General features: G+C 37.1%; 1 protein-coding gene across 5 annotated transcripts in view; it reads left to right on the plus strand.

Annotated features, from left to right (window-relative positions):
- The window catches only part of VRK1 (VRK serine/threonine kinase 1), an 80,891-nt gene that overhangs the window by 52,688 nt on the left and 5,936 nt on the right, over positions 1-22,267 (plus strand). For 3 of the 5 annotated variants that reach the window (XM_081230046.1, XM_081230047.1, XM_081230050.1), the window contains 4 exons: positions 822-954; positions 1,745-1,865; positions 2,413-2,471; positions 6,250-6,428. In XM_081230046.1, the coding sequence (XP_081086172.1) occupies positions 822-954; positions 1,745-1,865; positions 2,413-2,471; positions 6,250-6,428 (492 nt within the window). Of the gene's footprint in view, positions 1-821; positions 955-1,744; positions 1,866-2,412; positions 2,472-6,249; positions 6,429-19,360; positions 19,452-22,267 lie in introns of all 5 variants that reach the window. The other 2 variants (XM_081230048.1, XM_081230049.1) reach the window with 2 other exon arrangements.

The raw sequence follows: 22,267 nt of genomic DNA on the forward strand, positions 1-22,267 counted from the left end.
GTTATCCTTTGGGCATATGTTTTGGATGGGATAATTTTTCTAGTATTAGATGTATGTGTTAGATCCAGCCCCCAAATTTTTACTTCAGTTCCCTCCTGTGACCAGATACATACATCTGTGAGACAGTTACCCAGAATTAGAGCTGTAACATGTGGCTCTGGAATAGAGGAAAGCAAATTTGTTAGCTTTGTATGCTAATCAGATATACACATACATGCCTATAGATATGTGTATATATAATACTAAAATTTCTAATTATGAAGACTTGACTTTAATATATAATATTTAAATGTAGCTAAGAGCCTCATCTAAAAGTTCTTCAGATCATTGTTATAATCTGTGAAATATTTTTATGAAGTGAATTGATTATTTTATAAGTGAAGACAGAGGGGAATAACTACCATAGCACGTGTCAACTAAGTTAGGAGTCTTACCGTCAGCGTGCAGCAGTTGTATTGCAACAAGTATTGTACTCTGTGCTCAGTTTTGTTTTAGATGCTGTAAGGAAAAGTGTAAGATTTATAATCCTTGCTCAAATTGAGGAGACAAGATTATTTACAGGTGTAACACATACTTGTCTAAAGAAGTCAGGTGATATCTTCACGATAGCTACATGGTCATTTAACGTTTTTCTTTAAAAAGTCTTTCAGAATTAAGTGCTTGCTGTTGTTTGCGTGTTGGATCTAACTTGTTTGGGGTGCTGTAGTATGGCCTTGTGGATGAATCTACCCTCAAGTGACAGTATTCTGTTTCTGGGCTTTAAAGGAGTATATGTGTAGTCATTTTGCCTTTCATTTGTCTTGGTGTTTGGACATTTATAGGTGTACTTGGTAGATTACGGCCTTGCTTATCGGTACTGCCCAGAAGGAATTCATAAAGAATACAAAGAAGACCCCAAAAAATGTCACGATGGCACGATTGAATTCACCAGCATCGATGCGCACAACGGTGTGGGTACGTCAGTGGCACCTGAACAAGAGATACATTGCCAGTGCTTTCAACTGAATTCCTACACAGTTCTTCTGTAGTAAACACTTAGACAAGTAAATCAGAATTGAAGAGGCAGGATAGGATGGGGGAAGAAGGGAGAGCCTAGGCTCCTACATTTGTGCAATGTGAGGGCACCTGTGTTCCCTCCCTGTCTACCTCCCACCCTTCAAAGATCACCAGGGTTTCAGTAGCAGAGGTAGTTCGGTCAGCTGCAATAAGGCTTTCTTTTGCTTTTATTTAGCTTAATTGGAATGTTGGGGTTTTTTCCCCCTAAAAGTCTGTAAGTTTCTTATACAGCTACAACTTTGTAACAGGTAGACTTTTATTTTGTCACCTATTAAGTTGGCCTGTTTCTTCAGCAGTCGTTTCTTTTTCTTCTGTACCCAACACTGGAGGAGCTAAAATCCCCAGTTCTCTGGGCTTCTTAATAGCTTATAGCATTTTTAATATCTTCACATTTTCCAAGGGCATTATTTAATGTGTCATTGTTTTATAATTTATTTCCTAGGCTAATAGTCTCAGTGTGAAACTGTAAAGTTTGCCAATTTGGGTTTTAAAGTAAATTATTAGTTGGAGGTAAATTATTTCTTTTATACTGCCCAGTATTCGGTGCTTTTTTCAAAATGGAGTCAAGATTTGATGATGAAAAACAAGACTGTAGAGTTGACCCTTTTACCTTATTCCTTTAGATATACCTGAAATTCTACCTTAAACATTGTTTCAGTGTGCTGAATCTGCTTCTTTTGTTTCACAGCCCCATCAAGACGTGGTGACTTGGAAATCCTTGGTTATTGCATGATCCAGTGGCTTAGTGGCCATCTTCCTTGGGAGGATAACTTGAAAGATCCCAACTATGTTAGAGATTCCAAAATTAGGTAAAGGAAAACTGATAATAAATTATTTTGGGCAAAATCATGATAAGGCAGATGCTTAGTCAGAACTTCTTGATGGAGACTATAGTTTTTTTTTTTTTTTTTCTTTTTGCAGTATGCGGGCCTCTCACTGTTGTGGCCTCTCCCGTTGCGGAGCACAGGCTCCGGACGCGCAGGCCCAGCGGCCATGGCTCACGGGCCCAGCCGCTCCGCTGCATATGGGATCCTCCCAGACCGGGGCACGAACCCGTATCCCCTGCATCCGCAGGCGGACTCTCAACCACTGCGCCACCAGGGAGGCCCGAGACTATAGTTTTAACTGATACTAGTGTAGAAATAAGAAAGTACTTGTTAAACAGTAAGATTCCTTGGTCTTTTGTTGAATTTATTTTAGAAGAATGTCCATAAGCATATTTAGGATGTAGCACAGTGCTGCTTAACGTGCTTTTTACTGTTATTAAATATTAATAACTTTCCACGGCTATTAAATATTAATAACTTTCCACGGCATCAAGCTTCAAACAGTGACTCAGCCTTTAATTTTTAACAGATACAGAGAAAATATCACAGGTTTAATGGACAAATGTTTTCCTGAGAAGAACAAGCCAGGTAAGAAAAGACTTCTTGAATGTTCGTAGGGATCTTGTTTTCTGCAGGAAAAAAAGCCTTGAGGTCTGTGGAATATCCCTTAATGTAGGAGCTTAGGCATTGTTAAGTGTAATCATTGCACTGCAGCCTGCACTCCTGAAACAGGCACTTCCCTTTCCACAGGTGGGCCTTATTCAGTTATTATTCAGTGCTTTCAGTAATGGAACCGAATTTCATTCAGTAATTCAACTATTTTTTTTATTGAGGCTTTTTTGTGTGTGAAGGACCATTCTAGGCACTAGGGATACACCAGTGAACAAAATAAATAAAACTTCCTATCCTCATGAAGCTCTAGTTGGGAAAGGTAGACAGTAAACAAATGAGTGAATTTCACAGTATATTGCATGGTTAGTACTGTGGCAGAAAGAAGAAAGCAGCGAGTAGAGTTAGGGGGTATGGGGATGGGTTGGGGAGTGAAGCAAGGAGGTGGATTGGAACTGTAAATAGGGTGGCCAGGGGTGGCCTCACTGAGGAGATGACAATTGAATAGTTGTAGGAAGGAGATAGGGAGCGAGCTCTGGGGAAGTCTGGGGAAGAGCGTTTCCAGGCAGAAGGAACGTGAGTGCCAGGTGTACTTGAGGGATACCTGCTTTTAAGCCATCATAGGGCTTTGGCTTTTACTTTGAGCAGGAGCACGTGAGGTTTGGAGGAGAAGAGGGACGTGAATTGTCTGTCTTTAAGGGAACTCTCTCCAACTTCTGTTTTGAAGATCGACTGCTAGGGAAGCAAGGCCGGGTACAAACAGGAGCTGGTAGGAGGCTACTGCCATAATCCAGGCAAGGGAAGTAGCAGTGCAGGTAGTGAGGAGTGGTCGGTGTGGATATATTTAGAAGCCTTTTCAAGCCTTTGCTCAGTTATCTCCTTGTCAGGGAGGTCTACCCTGACCTTATGCCTTTTAAACTTGCAACCTACCAACCACATCTAGAAATAAAATGTTATAGGCTTTTTCAGAAACACCCCCCGGGGCCTCCTGCCAATCACGAGCCTCTCCCACTGGCCTAATGAATCACTAGCCTAACTTCCAACACTAAGGATTTGTTTTTGAACTATATAGAAATGGAATCATAGAGTGAATAAAATAGTTTCATGAGGGCAGGGATTTTTAACGTTCTGGTTTCTATTGGAGTTCTTTGTCTTTCACTCAGTATTGCATTTGTGAAATTAATTCCCACTGTTGCATTTTTTGGATGTTTTTATTTACTTTTTAACTTTATTGAGGAATAACTGAAAAATATAATTGTATAACATGATGATTTGATATACAGGCATACCTCGTTTTATCGCTGTTCACTTTATTGCACTTTGTCGATACTGTGTTTTTTACACATTGAAGGTTTGTGGCAACCCTGAGTCGAGCAAGTCTGTTGGTGCCATTTTTCCAACAGCATTTGTTCACTTCCTGTCTGTGTCACATTTTGGTAATTCTCACAATATTTCAAATGGCTTCATTATTATTCTATTTATTATGGTGATTTGTGATCAGTGATCTTTGATGTTACTCTTGCAAAAAAATTCTGACTCACTGAAGGTCAGACGATGGTCGGCATTTTTTTTTAGCAATAAAGTGTTTTTTAATTAAGGTACCTACATTTTTTTAGACATCATGTTATTTCATACCTAATAGGCTACAGTATAGTGTAAACATAACTTTTATATCCACTGGGGAGCAAAAAAAATTAAAGTGACTTGCTTTATTGTGATACTTTATTGCGGTGGTCTGGAACTGAACCTGCAATGTCTCTGAGGTGTGCCTGCCTGTACATACACACTGGAGAATGATTACCAAGATCGACATAATTTAATACATCTATCACCTTGCATAGTTAACAGAGTTAACAGCAGCCTTTCTTGAAAAGACCAGCCTTTCCCTGTGATGCCGCCTTTGTGTTAAATCAGGTGTGGATTTGTGAGTCTGTTTCTGGGCTCTTTCATTGTTCTTTTTTTCTCTTCTTGGACCCCACTGTCTTAATTACTGTAGCTTTATCTTAAGTCTTGATACATGGTAGTTTAAGTCCTCTAACACTGTTTCTTCTTTATACTTGACTTCACTGTTTTGCTTGATCATTTGTATATCTGTGTACATTTTAGAATCACCTTGTCAGTTCTGCACACATCCTGTCCCTCTGCAATTTGCTGGAATTCTGAGTGGGATTGCATGGACTCTGTGGGCTAACTGGGGAGCATTGGCATCTTTATACTATTGATACTTTATGTCTTCTGTTTAATTTGGTCTCAGTTTCTGTGTTACCTATGTTTTATAGTTTTAATCTGGAAAAAATCTTGCCCATCTTTCATTATAATTGTTACTAGGTATTTGATGCTATTGTTAAGTGATATATTTTTATTAAAATTTATTTTTCTAATTGCTTGTTGGTAGTATATAGAAGTAAAATAGATTTCTAAATATTTACCTTATATCCTGTGACCTTGTTAAATTTATATATTGGTTCTAGAAGTTTTTTTATAGATTCCTTAGGATTTTCTGCATACACTGTCATGTTCATGAATAAACTGTTTTACATCTTCCATTCCACTCGTGATGCCTTCTGTTTCTTTTCTTTCCTTGCTGTACCGGCTAAAAACTACAGGACTTTCAGGCAGAATGGGAGTGGTGCAAGTGGACTTCCTTGCCATTTCCTTCTCTCATCAGGGAAGTGTTCAGTATTTTACCATAGTTGGTGATATTTGCTTTAGGTTTTCTATAGATCCCCTTTTTCAGATTAAGAAAGTTGAAGGGAGGGAGTTTTGTTTTTTTTTTCTCATCTACCCAGGTATTTAGAATCATGCCTGGCATGTGGTGGGTGCTTAATGAGTACCTGAACGAATGAATGTGTATATACGTGTGTGTGTGTGTAGCACTGACATGATCTCTTGATTTATTGGATGTGGGGTGTGGGAATAGGATTCTTGGCTTGAGGTGCTGGAAGGATGGAATGTTCAGTAACCAAGACAGGGAAAACCACAGGGAGAACAGGTTTTAGGGGTTGGTAAGGAGTTTGGATTTGCATTTGTTGGGATTTGATATGAGTCAGTGGAAATCAGTGGACATACAAGTCTGGAGAGCAGTGGAAAGGCTGGGCTGGGGATATAACATGTATGAGTCATTAGCCTAAAGATGGATTTTTAGATGGATGTTGAAAAGTGTTGATCTTGACTAGTAAGATTTCTTTTTATGGGTTTGGTTCTGCCTCAGTGTACAGTAAACCTTTCATCATTCAGAAGTCGATTTTTCTCTTATGGGAAAACCGGGCCTTGCTTCTTTTTCTTTTTTTCAAGCTGTTTTTCATATGTTTTATTTCTTATTTACGCAAAGAATGCAGCTGTCTTCTGTAGAACTAATGGCTTCTGTGGCAGAAAAAAAAATACTGGCTATGATATTTATTGTATACTTAAGCACATTTTACTTTATAATCTTTATTCTAGGTCCTTTTAAAAAATAGCTTTAAAACTACAGCAATTATTTTTTTGTATATATTTAAATGTTAAGCATGTCTTCTGTCTTACTATCACAATTAAAAAATGTTTTTTACATTGTTTCTCAAAGTACGTTTTTTATTTGACTTATCTGACAATTCTTGAATTCAGAAGCATACTTTCCATTGAAGAAGTGATTGAAAAAAACATGTTTAACAAGCTATACATTTGCATTCTAATTTTAGTATAACCATGTATCATTTTCTTAGAAAGGTACGTTGTACTTATGACAAAAAATTACAAAATGATTGTGTTATTCTTTTAGATGAAATTGCTAAGTACATGGAAACAGTGAAGTTACTGGATTATGCCGAAAAACCTCTTTATCAAAAGTTACGAGATATTCTTTTGCAAGGACTGAAAGCTATAGGAAGTAAGGAGGACAGCAAGCTGGACCTCAGTGTCGTGGAGAACGGAAGTTTGAAAGCAAAGACAATAACAAAGGTGAGCTTTGTTACTGAATTTTCCTTTGGGCGTCCTGTGACTATAATTGCAGCAAGTATTAATTTTAGGTAAGAGAACCAGTAGCTCAGTAAAGAAAATAATAACAGATTGCTACGCAATTAAATATTTATCATCATTACATAAAAGCAAACTCTTTATGATATGGAAAAATATGTAGAGGGTGGTAGAAAAATGAATATTTATGTGTTTCTTATGTCCAGTAGCAAGTTAGGAAATTCCTAAAGAGATTCTAACTCAGGATACTAATGTCTGGCAGAGGGATTTCGGCAGGGCACTCAATTCATAGTCTGTGTGTTCTTTTCTCCCGCGTCACCCCTTAGGGTTGATCTTGTCTTTCACTTTTTCCTTGTTCATTGGTGTGATCCAAGTATTTACTATTTGAAAATTGGTTTTGAAAAATTACCATTTGAAAGTTACATTTGAAAGTTTCCTTGTTTGTTGTCGTGTTGTGTTTCCCATTGGAACATTATTTTGCTCTTTACAGAAATCTCATTATGTAAAGCTGTGTATCTGTATATAAGGGAATTAGTTTTTTGGAAAGAAATGTTAAATAATAAACTTCATGGTAGAAATATTGCACAGGCATGTAAATAACTCCTGGTATCACTTTAAAATTTAGATTTTGCGGGTATACATCAACTTATTGGTTATTTTTAATAATTATTGATCAACTTAATTTTGTTTTTTTTTGTTTTGTTTTTTTGTTTTGCGATACGCGGGCCTCTCACTGTTGTGGCCTCTCCCGTTGCGGAGCACAGGCTCCGGATGCGCAGGCTCAGTGGCCATGGCTCACGGGCCCAGCTGCTCCACGGCATGTGGTATCTTCCCGGACCGGGGCACCAACCCGTGTCCCCTGCATCGGCAGGTGGACTCTCAACCACTGCACCACCAGGGAAGCCCTTAATTTCCTTTTTAATCTGGAATTGTTTACTAAAATGTGCCAGTTGCTTTTATATGGGAAAGGAAAACTGCTTTTAGAAGAAAAATATTTTTTTACATTATTGACTGTTCTAATTGTCGTTAACTCTGTAAATTCCAGTAGATTCCTTTGGGAATCTTATATTCCAAACTATGAGATAAAGAGTTAAAAACAGATTTTCTCCCTTTAAAGTAAGAAGCAGCATATTAAAAGAACTTACAAAGGAGATAGGAATTTTGACATTGGATCATTAATTTGACTTTTTTGCCTAATAGTAGATCTCTTTGTAATTTCATCACAGAATCTGAAATTATACATATGCATCTATATATACATCTTTGTGCTTTCATAAGTTTTGTCTTAATTGCACCTGATCCATTTTTGTGGTCAACAACCGTGTGGAAAGCCATATCCAGCTTTAAGTGAAGAGGATAAATGGAAGGCTGAGTGGAATTTTTCAGTAAGGTGGTAAACTTACAGTTTGCATGCACATATAAACATACAGCATGCATCTTCTTGCTCAGGACAGATTTTTGTACGTTAATATTTATAGCTGGCTTCTGTAGTATTTTTCTCTAAAATTTTGCTGATTGAAAAGTAAAGATCTCTGTTGAGGTAAGAACTTGTCCAGTACCATTCCCCTTTCCTTTGCAAGTCACTGTTGTTTGTACCTACATGCTACAGAAAATTTGGTTTCTGCGGGTTGGCTGACTTTACAGCTGAATAGGTCAGTCTGCTGCAGAGCTAACATCTGTGACCTTATAATTCTCTTGTGTCCTTGGGTAGTTCAGAAAGCTGGAAATTTCTTGTTAGATCATCCCCTACATGTATAAAGCTTCATTTAGGGGGAGAAAATGAATAAAAAACTGAACTGTTAGATTTCCTTCATTAGTTTGCTGCTTTTTTTCTCCTCAGAGCTGATATAGGACTGTTTTTGTATTAAAAAGAAATTAATAAAAGTTAAGATTAGGTAAGATCATGAAGCTCCTTGATAACCATGTGTAACTGTAGGTGAGTTGTTAATTTTGTTGGCCTTTTTTTTCGTTTGTAAAGTGAAAGAGTTGGACCAGAGCAGGTTTTTTTTTAAGCTTTCTTTCTTTTTCTTTTTAAAGCATCAGAACATTTTCTTCAAATAAATTGTAAATACGCCACATCTAAAACAGATAAGAGCAGAGCTCCATCCAACTTTTCAGTCTGGGGGCTCCCAATAAGAGAAAGCTCTCTTCTTTGAGAAATTAGTATTCCTTCTCTTTTTTAGGAAGGAGTATATAGTTGAGATTCTTTTTTTGCTCTGGTTACTAGGAAGTGCAGAGCCGAATATAATGCTTCATCATAGAAACTGGATTAATCCTTATAATTGCATACTTGCTCCTTCTTTTCCTCTGTCATAATTTTTTAAAACTTAAAAAAAAAGTGTATGTTCTTTGTATTTAGGACACTCATATCTCTGAAAGGGATAAGTTTAATCAATTCAATATATATTTCTCTTTATATTCCTAAGAGATAAGGTAAAAAACCTATAAGAATTGATCGACACGTAATGAAGCAAGCCTTCTATCCATTTTCTTACAGCCATGCTTGATTATGGTATAGTAAATTTGGAAACTATCATGAGATATGAATGTATCCACTTTGAACTGTTCTTATTCTCAATAACCTAAGAGTATTATTTAAAGCACAGAATTTGGGGATGACATAATCTGAAGTAGAAAGACACTAAGTATCACCATGCCCTTAAAAATCATTGTTAAGTAAATAATAAATAAATTCCTGCTGGCACTCAGCCTGGAACATGGTACAAAGAGTTGAAGAGGAGCAGAGAAAGGTCTTCCAACGCACATCAGTGGCCTGCAGCTCCTCTGGTGGACAACTTCCTATCCTTTGAGATGATCACACCTAATGTAGTATTAAATTTATATCATGTAGCCTATAGTTAAGGTCAGATTGCCCCAAATATACCATCTAAATTTGGTGAAGATCTGTCTAGCTGTTTTTGTGTGATAGAATGATAGGAACTATTTTAATTATGTAAATTTAGATTGTTGCAGTTGATACATTTCTTTCTGGTTTTTTGTTTTTTGTTTTTTTTTTGCGCTATGCGGGCCTCTCACTGTTGTGGCCTGTCCCGCTGCGGAGCACAGCCTCCGTATGCGCAGGCTCAGCGGCCATGGCCCACAGGCCCAGCCGCTCCACGGCACGTGGGATCCTCCCGGACCGGGGCACGAACCCGTGTCCCCTTCATCGGCAGGCGGGCTCCCAACCACTGCGCCACCAGGGAAGCCCTCTTTCTGTTTTTTAATGGTAGTTTAGCCTTAGTTCTGTATCCTAGTGGATTCAGTGTTTACTAAGAATTCCTTTCCTTAGATACCCCATTATTGACTTCTTTATTTTGAATCTTGTCTTATTTGGTTGGATTTTGTCAAGTAATTTCTTCCCTAAATTTTCGAGTGAGATTATGACATATGTACAGAAAAGTGCACAAATAATTGTGGAATTTGAACTTCACAAAGTGAACGTATGCATTTAGACGTCACCCACATCAAAATATGGATCACTGCAGGAACCCCAGAAACCTTTCTCATGCCCTACTCCCAGCTATTACCCCTTCAGTAAGAGTCACCAATTTTATGACTTCTAACACCATAAATTAGTTTTGCTATTAAAGAAAAACAGTAGTAGCACCATACGTTTTGTACGCCTTTGTGTCTGTCTTTCGTTCATTTGTATTTATTTTTCTTTTTGAATTTTATTTATTTTTTTATACAGGAGGTTCTTATTAGCTATCTATTTTATAAATATTGATGTATACGTGTCAATCCCAATCTCCCAATTCATCACTCCACCACCCCCTCCCACGCCGCTTTCCCCCCTTGGTGTCCATACGTTTGTTCTCTGCATCTCTGTCTCTATTTCTGCCTTGCATTTCTGAATTTCCTTGCTGTCACAAGTAACAAAAGTCTTTTGTTTCTTTATTCCTCTGTAGTACTCCATTATATGACTATATCATGATTCATTTATCCCTTCTGCTCTTGGTAGATGTTTGCATTGTTTCCAGTTTTTGGTGATTGCAATAATACTGTTAAGCACACGCTTATAAATTCTTTTAGGAAACATATATAATTATTTCAAGTTTGGTGTATACCTAGTAGAATTCCTGGGGCGTAGGGTTTACGTATGCTTAGTAGCTTTAGTAGATACCGCCAAGCAGTTTGCCCAGTTTACTCTCCCACAGCAGCTTATGAGAGTTCCAGTTGCTCACTGACACTAGCTATTGCATTATGTTTAATTTTATCTATTTTGGTAGATGTTTACTAGTATTTCTTTATGGTTTTAATTTGATCTCCTTGAGAATATTGATTTTGAGCACCTTTTCATAGCCTGTCAGGCTTGATTATCCTTTTTTTGTGAGGTGCATTTCAAGTCTTTTGTCCATTAAAAAAAATTTGGGTTGTCTGCTTTCCTTTGATTTGCAGAGTTAAGCACTTTGTATATATATACAATTATATGTATTGCACATATTTTTTTTACAGTCTGTGGTTTATCTTTTCACTCTCTTAATATGGTATCTTTTGATGAAGAGAAGTTCTTCACTTCAGTTAATCAGAATTTGTCAGGTTTTTGTTTGTTTATGGCTAGTGCTTTGTGTATTCTATTTTAGGAAAATTTTGTCCACCTCAAGATCATAAAGACAATCTTTTGTCAAGAAATTTTATCTTTTTCATTTAGGTTTACAGTTTAACGGAAATTGATTTTGCGCATGGTATGAGTCGGTGTTTATTTACCCCCTGTGGATATCTAGTTGATCTGAACTATTTATTGAAAAGATTATAATGTCCCCACAGCATGTAGCTGGTTTTCAGGTAACCATATGTGTTTGGGTCTGTTTCTGGACACTCTGTTCTGTGCCATTGGCCTGCTCATCTGTATTTGGGTCAATGCCACACTGTTTGAACTACTGGCTTCATAATGATATTTGATAGTATAAATTCTCCAACTTTATTCTTCGTTAAGATTGTCTTTGCTGTTTTTGGCCCTTTGACTTGACATATAAATTTTAGAATCAGCTTATTAATTTCCACAAAAATTCTTCTGGGATTTTGATTGAGATTGCACTGACTGTCATTTTGGGAAAAACTGACATCTTCACAGTATTCTTTTCTGTTCCATGAATATGGTATACCCCTATATTTATTTAGGTTCCTTCATTTATCTCAGTGATGTTTGTAGTTGTCTCTCACTATATAGAGATCATATACATCTTCCATGTCTAACTGCTTAATTCTTAGTCTATTTCTTTTTATCCTCTGTAATCATCCCACACCTTTCCTTCATTTCATTTAGTTGTCAGCTCAGTCTGCTGTTTTTCAATGTTTCTAATATACTTATAAGTTCTATAATGATTATTTTTCTATTTATTAGCTATGCATTTCCTTGTTTATCTCTGGGTTTTTAAAAATTATCATTTCTCATTTCCTCAATTTTTAAAATCTTTTTTTTAAGCCCTAATGCATTTTATAAAATTTTCTTTTTGAGGGGAGGACTTTGTTTTCTTTCAGAGTGGAGTCTTCAGCTATTTTTTGCATGTTATGATCTGGGAGGGCACCATACCACAAGTGCCTCAGGTGATTCTAACGTAGATGAAAGACAGGGATGGCATCCTTGGCTGCATATCAAAATCAACTGGGAGCTTTTATAAATCCCATTGTCTGGATTGCACCCCAGACCAATTAAATCAAAAGTTTTGGGGGTGGACCTGAGCCTCAGGATTTTTAGGTGATTACATTGTGCAGACATAGTTGAGAACCACGGCAAACCAAAATTTGAGTTACCTTGGAATTCTAGCTTCTATGTAGAAAACAACCCTTTTGCAAATAGGCAAAGCAGATATTGGGCATTTAAGTCTAAAAGACTTTAAATAATAGTACGTATCAGCCACATGACCAGTGTATGTATGTAGGCAATTATTCACACATGCCATGTTGCGATCTTTATTGTAAGAGATATAGAAGGAAATTTGGCACCATATAAATGCCTTGAATGGTACCCAGGGGGATTTATTTTTTGACATAACAAAAAGATATGCTTATAAGATATGTTCAAAACTTAGATCACAAAGGACAGTATTAGAGCAGGATTCCCTTTTTCTTTGATATCATGACTAGTTTTTAGGAATTATGTTAAACATTTGTGTGAGTTTCTGTTTAATAAGTGATACATTTCTTTAAAGCTGTCTTTCTGTGGAAATAATGTTATCTATCTTGCTCATAAGATTGTTGTGTGGGTTAAATGAGATTTAGAAAGTGCTTAGAACAGTGCTGAACACATAATAAGTAATCAGTAAATGTTAACTGCAATATTATTGTTAATGCTGTTGTTTCACTGACTTTACATTTTCTCAAGTCTTTCTGGTTTCTTGATGTCAAGAAAATAGCAGAACATTTTCATTTGAATCTTTTGAACTAAGATCATACATCCTTAAAAATTCAGTTTATGAAATAGAGTATATTGGGCAGATGTGAATGAAGACTGGCTTACATTCACTTGGTGAGTATGTGTGTTCAAATTGATTGTTTTGAATAGTAAATGATGGGGAATTGGTAAAAGTTGATTTTGCAACAAAGACAAGATGGTAATTACTGTGAAATAAAGGTTCCAAAATGCAGCTCCATAACGTACTCATATTAAAAATGGATAAATCACATTAATGAGTTTGAAGTTAATATTTTTTCTTGAAGCTGTTGATTGGTACTAAAGGACCATACGTAGCTGACATAAAGCAGAGGACTTCTGAGTGCCAGAGAATTCTGTGTTCACTGTTTTCTACCTATGTGTTTAGGAAGTATGTATTTTGTGGCCATAGCCTTATTGGGGGGAGGTCAGGCAGTCTGTTTTTAATAGGAACTCTAATGTAGCCTGGTTTAAGAAACTTGCTCAAGTGTGGCTTGAGAGCATTTAATTCCCCACTAGTACATACATAGGGTTTGGTTTTCATTGAAATATGTATTTTTATAAATATTGGCCTCTTTATTTTGCAGTGTTATAGCTTCAGAGTCTTGTGCTTTTAATCCTTAAGTTTGAAAATTCTCCAGGGGACTTGATGGTGCTCGGTGCTGGTAATAGGATGTCAACCCTTTAAACTTTAGGTTATCATTGAACATTTATGTATTGATAGTGTTCTGTAGTCTGTCAATATTAAATTATTTTACATATACTTTACAGCACTGATACGAGATACATCTGCTTACAAATGATGAAAGTGAAATTCAGAAGAGGTTAGATGACTTGTCCAGGGCCATGCAACCATTAATTATTATTATGCATTTACATAGCTTTTTTCCTCAGAGGAGCTCAAGGCACTTAAAAATCTCCTAGTGATTTTAAGTATAAAATATTAAAGACAATTAAACCATAACCAGCTACTCATTTGCCTCTCCCCATAAGTTGCCCTTGAAATAACCTTAACTTTGCTAAAAAGTTTGACATTAATGGTGCAGGTCATGGAACCTTCAGAGGAAAATAAGCGTGAAGAAGTGTCATATTAATTCCAGTATCAAGAGAATACAGTGACAAATTAGTCTTTAGACCTTTGTTTATTGAATCTCTGGAAACATCTCTCAGTTGTTAAGGTTTGATTGTATTGGAAGTTTCGTGGTCCTTGTGATATGAATGATATTAGAGTCACGAAAGGCCACTGTTGCCAACTTTGGAAGATGGATTCACTGTTTTCAGAAGTGCTGTTGGGAGACCTTTCCAGTCTGTGATTGCCATTATTATATGAAAATTCGATGAGAGTAAGTTCTCAGTCATGTAGTACTCCTGAAGATCATGTGATCAGGTTCAACTTTTTTTTCAGCCCATTGTCTCCTCAGTGGCTGTGTTTTTTTTTCTAGGAGGATGGGTGACGGTAGGGCTGTAAAGCAGCTTGTTTCTAGATCCTCAGTAGGCCTGACTTCAGAAGGGACACACATTCGTTCCAGATAAGCAAGTAGACAAATATGCCTATTTTGTGAAAGCAGTGCTTTTGCTAAAAAGTGTGCTGCCCATGGAGCAAGCAGTCAATTCTGCTTGCCACCTAGATGCAGTTTTTTTCATTTGTTTATTTATTCTGACAGAGTATACAAATGCATCGGTATCATTTGCTAACTCATGAGTTAGCAATAATCTTTGGTGCACCATTTTCAGATAATGACAGCAAATTCTTCATTCTTCATGGCATAAGAGTGGGATAGCTTGAACTAGTGAAGGACATAGATATTCCACATTTTGTTAGTCATGCTTTTTTTTTATTTTGCTAAACCCGCAGACCTGCTAATAAATGATAAAATTACTCGAGTAATATGTTAATTATTAACTACCTTCAGAATAGATAATTAGAAATGTGGACAGGAGAGATATCTAAATTTAAACAAAAAACAAAATCAGGGTTTGGCCATGCCCTCATGCCTGTGTTACATTTACAGATGGATTGGTATTTCACAGAGTGAAATCCCATGTGTGTGGGATTACATTGGTCACTTACTCAAAAAGACTCATTTATGGAACTCTGAAGTGACTTCTTATAGGGCTTACATAAATGCAAACAGTTTTAGAATTTTAACTTGTGTGTGCTTAATGTTTTTATAAAAGCTAAAATTACTCTTTTGCTTTAACGATTTGTTAGTGTCTGTTTTTCTCCATGAGAATGAAGCCTGAAACAGTGCCCAGCACACAGTAGGTGCTTAGAGAATACATGATGGGATTCCTACCTCTGTTCCGATAGAATCAGGGCTACTGTGGAAGGAAATTGTAGTGTACGTTATTCTTATCGCAGCCTTTACCATGGAAACTTGTTTAAAATAATAAATCACTTCAGTGTATCGTAACAGTTTTTTAGACCATTCTTCAAATTCATCTCTCATTTAAGTCACTTACTCATTTCCTGACCCACTTCCCATCTTTTCATCTGTTCTCTTTTTAGTTGTGTCTGACCTTTTCCTGCTTTTTCTCAAAACATTTCTGTAATTACTTAATGTCCATTTAAACATTACACAGTTTTTGAGGGGCTTTTGGTAAAACACGTAGTCAGCTCTTTATTACTACAATAGTAGTGGACTAGTTGCTCAGCAGGTGCAGATCCCTAGATATTTGTGTATGTGTAAGGTACATAGTAGCACGTGGGGAAAACCCCAGTCCTTGCCCTCCAGGAGTGTCCAGGGTGGGAGAGGAGGAAAGTAGAGTGTGGCCCTGGGCTTGCCAAGTACACATGTATGTATGTGTGCGCTAGCTCTCTAGGAAGGGATCCATTACAACGAAAGCACCACCGCTGGAAACTGCCACTTCACACCGAAAAGTCCCGTGGTTCTGTGGAAGGAAGTTCTAATAAGAACCAAGAGCCCTTAGCTCTTGTCTTCTCACCACCACCAGCTAGAAACACTGAGCAGCTTCTCCCAGCTTTCTTTTGTCCCCAGCCTCAGTTTTTTCTGTCTAGATAGGGAAGTTTAACTAAAATCCACTGGTTTTGTAAATATTGTGGTGTAGCACATACGTTTCTTTACCTTCATAGAAGATATGTCCTTTTTCTTTTTAGTTACCACTGAGTAACAAATATTCTATTTTTGGTTACTATTAAGGAATGTAATAGTAATTTTTAAAGGGTATACATTTGCATGATGATTTCAGTGCCCTTAATCAAATAAGTCCAATAAGATTAACTGCGTATTGCAGTCTCATGTTTGTGTTTAGAGTTCTTTGTTCTTTGACACACACACGTGCAGTACCATTTAAACATTTTAGGCTGTACCTTCTACGTTTCTATAATGAACATTCATGACTTTTGTAATAAGGGGGAAAAAACCAACAACAGTTCTTCAGTACTCATCTCCTTTGATGCAAGCATGAATCTGATTGGCTTCTCTTAGATGCTGTTGAAAGCATTTAGAGGGTATCTTTGGATGTTTGAGTTGGGATGTGAAGAATTGTCTTTGGTTTTTGTCTCTGGAGACTTTTATTCTCTTTTCCATTAAAACAGCTTTAAGTCTATAACTAGTCTCCAGTCAGTGTTTAGATTGTTAGTAAATTATCAGTCCGATGCATCTAGCTGATTTGTCTTCCTGTTTCTAAATTGGAAGTGAGAAGCTGCTAATTAACTAAGTTTTAGCCTAGCATATCTGAGCACTGTAAAAATACAATATGTAATATATACACTAATGCCCTTTAAAATAAACCTAGTTTTCAAAGATATTTTAGCCATGCTGAATTAAAAGAAAGCTCTATCCTAACTTTATGAATTATTCTTGTGTGTCATGCAGTATTTTGATTTCATTTATAAATGTAAATAAAGGCACCTGTGAGACCTGGTATGGCATATGACAAAATCAGAGATTAATGCACTTTGTGAAGCCATTTTCTGTTTAAAGAGAACCAAACTATGCACTATTTGAAGCCCCAAAAGTTGTCAAATAACAAAATGAAGCATTTGGTGATATCAGTAGAAAGAGGCTGGCAGCAAATTGTTTGGAATTTTACTCATCACCTTATGCAATGAATAACAGACTTAGATATTCTTTAACTTGAAGGTTTTTGTTAATTGGTCTTAGTCTGTAGACTGTTGGTCCTTTCTATCCAAACTATTGATATATACATTGTCAGAAAAGTTGGGCAAGAGATACCCAACTGAAGTGTGGATTAATGAAATTCAGTGCTTTCCCCAGTACATACTGTTGAAATACAGGTGTTTCTTTTGTTGGTTGAATACTGTCTGATTTTCATTCCTATGTAATTTACCTGCACGGAGATTAAGAAAGCTCCTTTTTATTAAATAAGCTTGAAAACAAGATGAATGCACTAGGTTCTTAGGTAGAACATATTGGATAGCTCCCTTTATAATGAGCATTTAAAAATCTGCCCTCCTAAAGCTGGAAAATGCATTCTCTCCTGTATGGAAAGCAATATAGTACTGAAATATTCCTCCTTAATTTTGGTCCGAGGGAACAAAAGTGTCTGTGTTTATTCCTGCCTAATGCATCACAAATCTGCTGACATGCTAACCTTGGAGTCTTGGCTGGCGTTAATCAGGCCTGTGCACCGGCAGGAAAGATGTACCTAATGCACTCCATCAGTGCAGTTTGCATATGGAAGTTCTCACAGGGGAGCTGCCCTGTGCCAGCTGAGGGTTACCTGCCCACTGCAGTTATTGTATGTAATTATCGAACCAATCTGTTCAGCCCAGCAGGGTTTAGATAGTAATCATGAAGCAACACTTTGGAAAAGAAAGATGTAAGGCACTCTCCCCTTCTCTCATCAGTTATATGAAGTTACAGCCACTCTTCCAGCTATTTTTGAGAAGTAATACCTCCATGTACAAATCTGCTAAATGAATGCCTTTGAAAGTTTTTTAAGGTTTAGTCAAGATGTTATGTTTATATATGTGAAGCATTTTCTTCAGGACCATGATGAGAATCTCTGAGGTTTAATCTTTCCACAGCCACCGTAAGAATATTTTGAAACAGTGGGATTAACTGTAATACATAGATAATAACAATTCTGACCATTCGGGGGTTTTAACATAACACGGCTTGAGTAGAGTCGTGCTTTCCCACGTAGTTCTCTTTGGAACAGAACCCATGGTTGCCATTAGGCAAAAGAGCAATGTCCTGTCAGCAGACATTATACCCTTTTATAGCTGTGCACAAAATGGCCCGAAGTGAGGAAAATTCTTAGGCAAAGTGTAACTTAATATTGTTAGGAAAATATAAATGAGGACATTCTGATGTGCCGTGAATCTGTGAAATTTGGGAAGTATCAGATGATTTCCTAAATGCTACAGACTTATTTTAGGCAACCTAGAGAAGTAATGAATTCTGATGTAGACTTTAACACATTTAAATTTGAGATTACATGGGATAAAGTTGTATGAAAAGTGCAGTTTTCAGTTCCTTACTAATGTCCTATAGTTATACCTACGTATAGAGATGTTAAGTATTTTAAAACTTTACACAGGACTGAGCTAGTTAGGAAATGTTGTAGTGATAGAAAGTAAGAAAAAGAAATTGTATGAACATTTGGGAAGAATGGATGGTGACAGAACGTAGGCATTAACTCCTAAGCAACAGTCAACTAGAACAATATGTAGAAAACAGGAAAGGCCTGAGAGAGTGCTGGAAAATCCAGCCTGTTTCTGAGATGTCAGGAGAGCTTTGTACTTTTAAGACTCTTCTTTTACAGTAAGGTTTATGGCCCTCTTAAACTTTAAATTATAAAACATTTATTGGAAGTTTGCCATTATTGATCCACAGAATTTCCCCATCAGTTTAGGGGGCATAACCACTGATGCAGTACCTGGGCCAGGCACATATTTTCCTATTTATCAAGTACATTTACCCCACCCCACACATGCAGCGTAAAATGGGGAAAAATAAGTATCATTGTCCTGAGCAGGTATCGGCTTTCAAAGAGAGTTTCTGTATGATCAGTCCTGATGGTTAAAACATGGCTTTCAATAATGAATTATATGAGGCATAAAAAGTTAGAGGTGGCTATAAGAAATATACCCACTTCCAGACTAACTGTATAGTTGAAGTTTCCCTTAATCCCCTTTTCTTTCACCCTCCGCCCCTTTCCTTAGGTGACCCCCACCATGAAGTTGTGTGTATTCTTCCTGTATGTTTTGACACACCCACACCTGTATAGATTCATATATATATGCTAATATCTGATAAGTTTGTATATTTTCTTTTTTTTTTTTTTTGCGGTAGGCAGGCCTCTCACTGTTGTGGCCTCTCCCGTTGTGGAGCACAAGCTCCGGACGCGCAGGCTCAGTGGCCATGGCTCACGGGCCCAGCCGCTCCACGGCTTGTGGGATCTTCCCGGACCAGGGCACTAACCCGTGTCCCCTGCATCGGCAGGCGGACTCTCAACCACTGCGCCACCAGGGAAGCCCTGTATATTTTCTTAATTGACCATCATGCCACATCTTTCTTTCTTTCTTTTTTTTTTTTTAATTTTTATATGTAAGAAGAGAAAGAAAGAAATAGAGCAGACCACACAACCTGGTGTTGAAGATATGGAGTGCTCAGATACACAGACAGAAGAGGCCATACAAACCCGTAAGTTGAACAGTTTTACCTATTAGCTGTTTTCTTATATATAATAAACACAAATTTCATTTCCTCCCACTGAATAAGGGGTTAACTATTTGGGTCACAACATTCTCATTTTATAATTTAAAAAATGTAGGAGAAGGTCTTATATTTATACAGTATGTATCACAATGTCCTTTGTTCACATTGTGTTATTTACTATAATCATGTTGACAATAATCATTGAGACCGGGAGTTACTCTCATTTTGCAGATATGGAGCCCAAGACACAGAGCATTTAAATGACAGAACTGTTGTGAAAGGGTTAGACGTAGAGACCAGAACTCTTACCTCTCAGGCTACTATGTCTCTGGTTCCCCACACTTACCACCGAACTCTGGGCATGAGAGGGAATGTCAGGAGTCAGGTGGTCAGTACGTGGCTTACTGCAGAGTCCGCCAACTCTTCATTTCCCTCAGCAAGTTGGGATGCAAGGAATTAAAGCCTTGAATCATCACTTCCCAAAGGTCTTGAAGCAAAAAGCAAGGTATAAAGTCATTTCTTCAATGGCTCATGTACTGATGCTGAAGGCACTTCTAGTGTGGAGTAGTTCCAGAAGTGATATTAGCAAAGGCAGCACCTGCAAAGGGCAAGACTAGGTTAGACTTTGGTCTGGTTAATAAATGGCCAGTCTGTGGTGTGTAGGCACACCTGTGGGGCTCAGAAGATGGGAAAATGTGTTCCAGGTTTCATGAGAGATGGTTTACTTGCCTCAGTGAGGAGAGATTCAGAGCTGGCTACAGTACCACTTCCACCCTCTGCCAGATATCTCTTCCATCTGTCTGCCTTTTATTTATTTATTAGTTTATTGGTCCTGAAATATTTCTGATTTCTAATAGAAAAGGCTTATTTTTGGTAAAACTTTCATCAAAGTGTAAGTGCCCAGTAGAGTTAGGCCAGGGATGTATTTTTACCTTCCCTTTGACAGTGGTAGCCATGCATGTTTGCAGAAGGCAAAAATTGACTTTCAAAGAGAATCATCTTCACCCTGATTTTATTAACATTTTCTTCATCATATATTATGGATAGTACCTCCTTAGGTTTATCTGAATTTACCCAAGAGAATCCTTGGGATAGCTGAAGAGCGAGTGTATAACGTCACTCTGGAAGCTAAAGGTTTTGAAGTAGTCCCTCTTACTTTTCTGCTGCCATCTTCCATTCCCTCCTGTTTTTGTTTTTTTTCCCCTTCCTCCCCTGTCTTGTTCATTCTGTTACTAGGAGGTGAGGAGTCCCGAGCAGCAGCACATCAAAGCATGTGTCAGCCAGAGGCAGCAGCAGCGGCTGTGCCAGTGAGTGGGAGCAAAGTTAAGGAGCGTTTATGGAGATAGAGTAATATTCTTACTGAAAAAAGAGCCCTTACATTTTAAAACGGGAGATTTTAGCTTAGGAAAGGGCCTACATTGTTATAGTGAGGTTGATACCCATTTACACCAAAGCCAGTTCCCAGCTGTGCACAGGGAAGACTCACGCGTCTCTTCATGCCTTGAGGTCATTTGTTATTCGAACTTTGCTTAAGGAGCATCAGAGGTATTTGTTTTGATACATACATGATTTTAAATTTGACTGTAATTACGAAAAATGTTTCTTATACCTAAAATTGTAATTTAAGGTCCTTATACTGATGGTTTTTACTGTGAGAAAATATATTAGTATTTTTGTTTTATTAATGACCAAAGAAGAGAGTAGACCCCATCACTAATTTAAGGAGAATAATCCAGATTTCTTTTTGATATTAAAAAATGAAGATAAAAAGTAATCAAATTCTCTTTTATTCATATAAACTCTAAATTGCTTTAATTAAATACTGTTATTTTCCAATTGTAATTCTTTTTTCCCCCCTAAAGTATAAGGCTAGTTAAGGTATTTTACTACCTAAATATTCATAAATGAGAGAAATATTACCTGAGATAGTAAAATGTTATTGCTTCTAGCAAAGAAAATTAAAGCAATCCAAGGGTTCATGAAAATGTAAGTATTTGTATTCATCAGTTTAAAGGAACCTGAATGAGAAGGCACATTATTACATTTGAAATTTTTTAAAGAAATATGTAATTCAGTGAATTCTGTGTTTTAGAGCTTTAGATTTTGTGTCAGAAACATGTTTCAAGAATGGTCACCTCTAACAGCTGCTTTAGAAATGGCAGTTTCTTCATTAACAATTTTATTTTCAAACACGATTTATGGTTTACATATGGTAAGAGATTTTTCTCACTGTGTGATCTCTCAGAATGCTGTGCCTAGCAAAATGGGAGCAACTTTCCTTTAATATCTATTTAGACCATTTAAAAAATGTGTATAATTTTCTCGATACACCTAAACTCATTTTGACTAGCTGGGGGTCTATTGTGTAAGAACACATTCTGAAAGCTTTCAAAATGTGTCTTGTGTAGGTTTTCTCAAAGAAAGAGAAGGGTGATGGGGTTGTTTTCAAGAAGAAAAGAGGCCTCTAATCCTTGTAGTTTTTATGCAAGGCATGATTTTTACCAATTGAGGAAATTTGGTAATTTGCTGCAAGTAATTTTTTCCCCACAAAATGATAAACCTTTAAAAACCACACATATTCTGGCATTTCAAAACCATGCCAATATTTCAGAACTGTACTAAAAAGTAGTTAATACAGCCATGATATTTATGGCCAGTATACAGTATACTTTGTCCCTACCGTTCACACAACAGACAGAACTCAACAGCCTACTCTTGGTGTTGTTTTTGAAGTACCTTGGATTTTGGACCATTCTTGAGGAGTCTTTGAGGAAAGCATGACTTACGTTTACCCCTTGAAT

Source organism: Mesoplodon bidens (genome assembly GCF_964165515.1).
Source record: "Mesoplodon bidens genome assembly, chromosome: 3".
NCBI lineage: Eukaryota > Metazoa > Chordata > Mammalia > Artiodactyla > Ziphiidae > Mesoplodon > Mesoplodon bidens.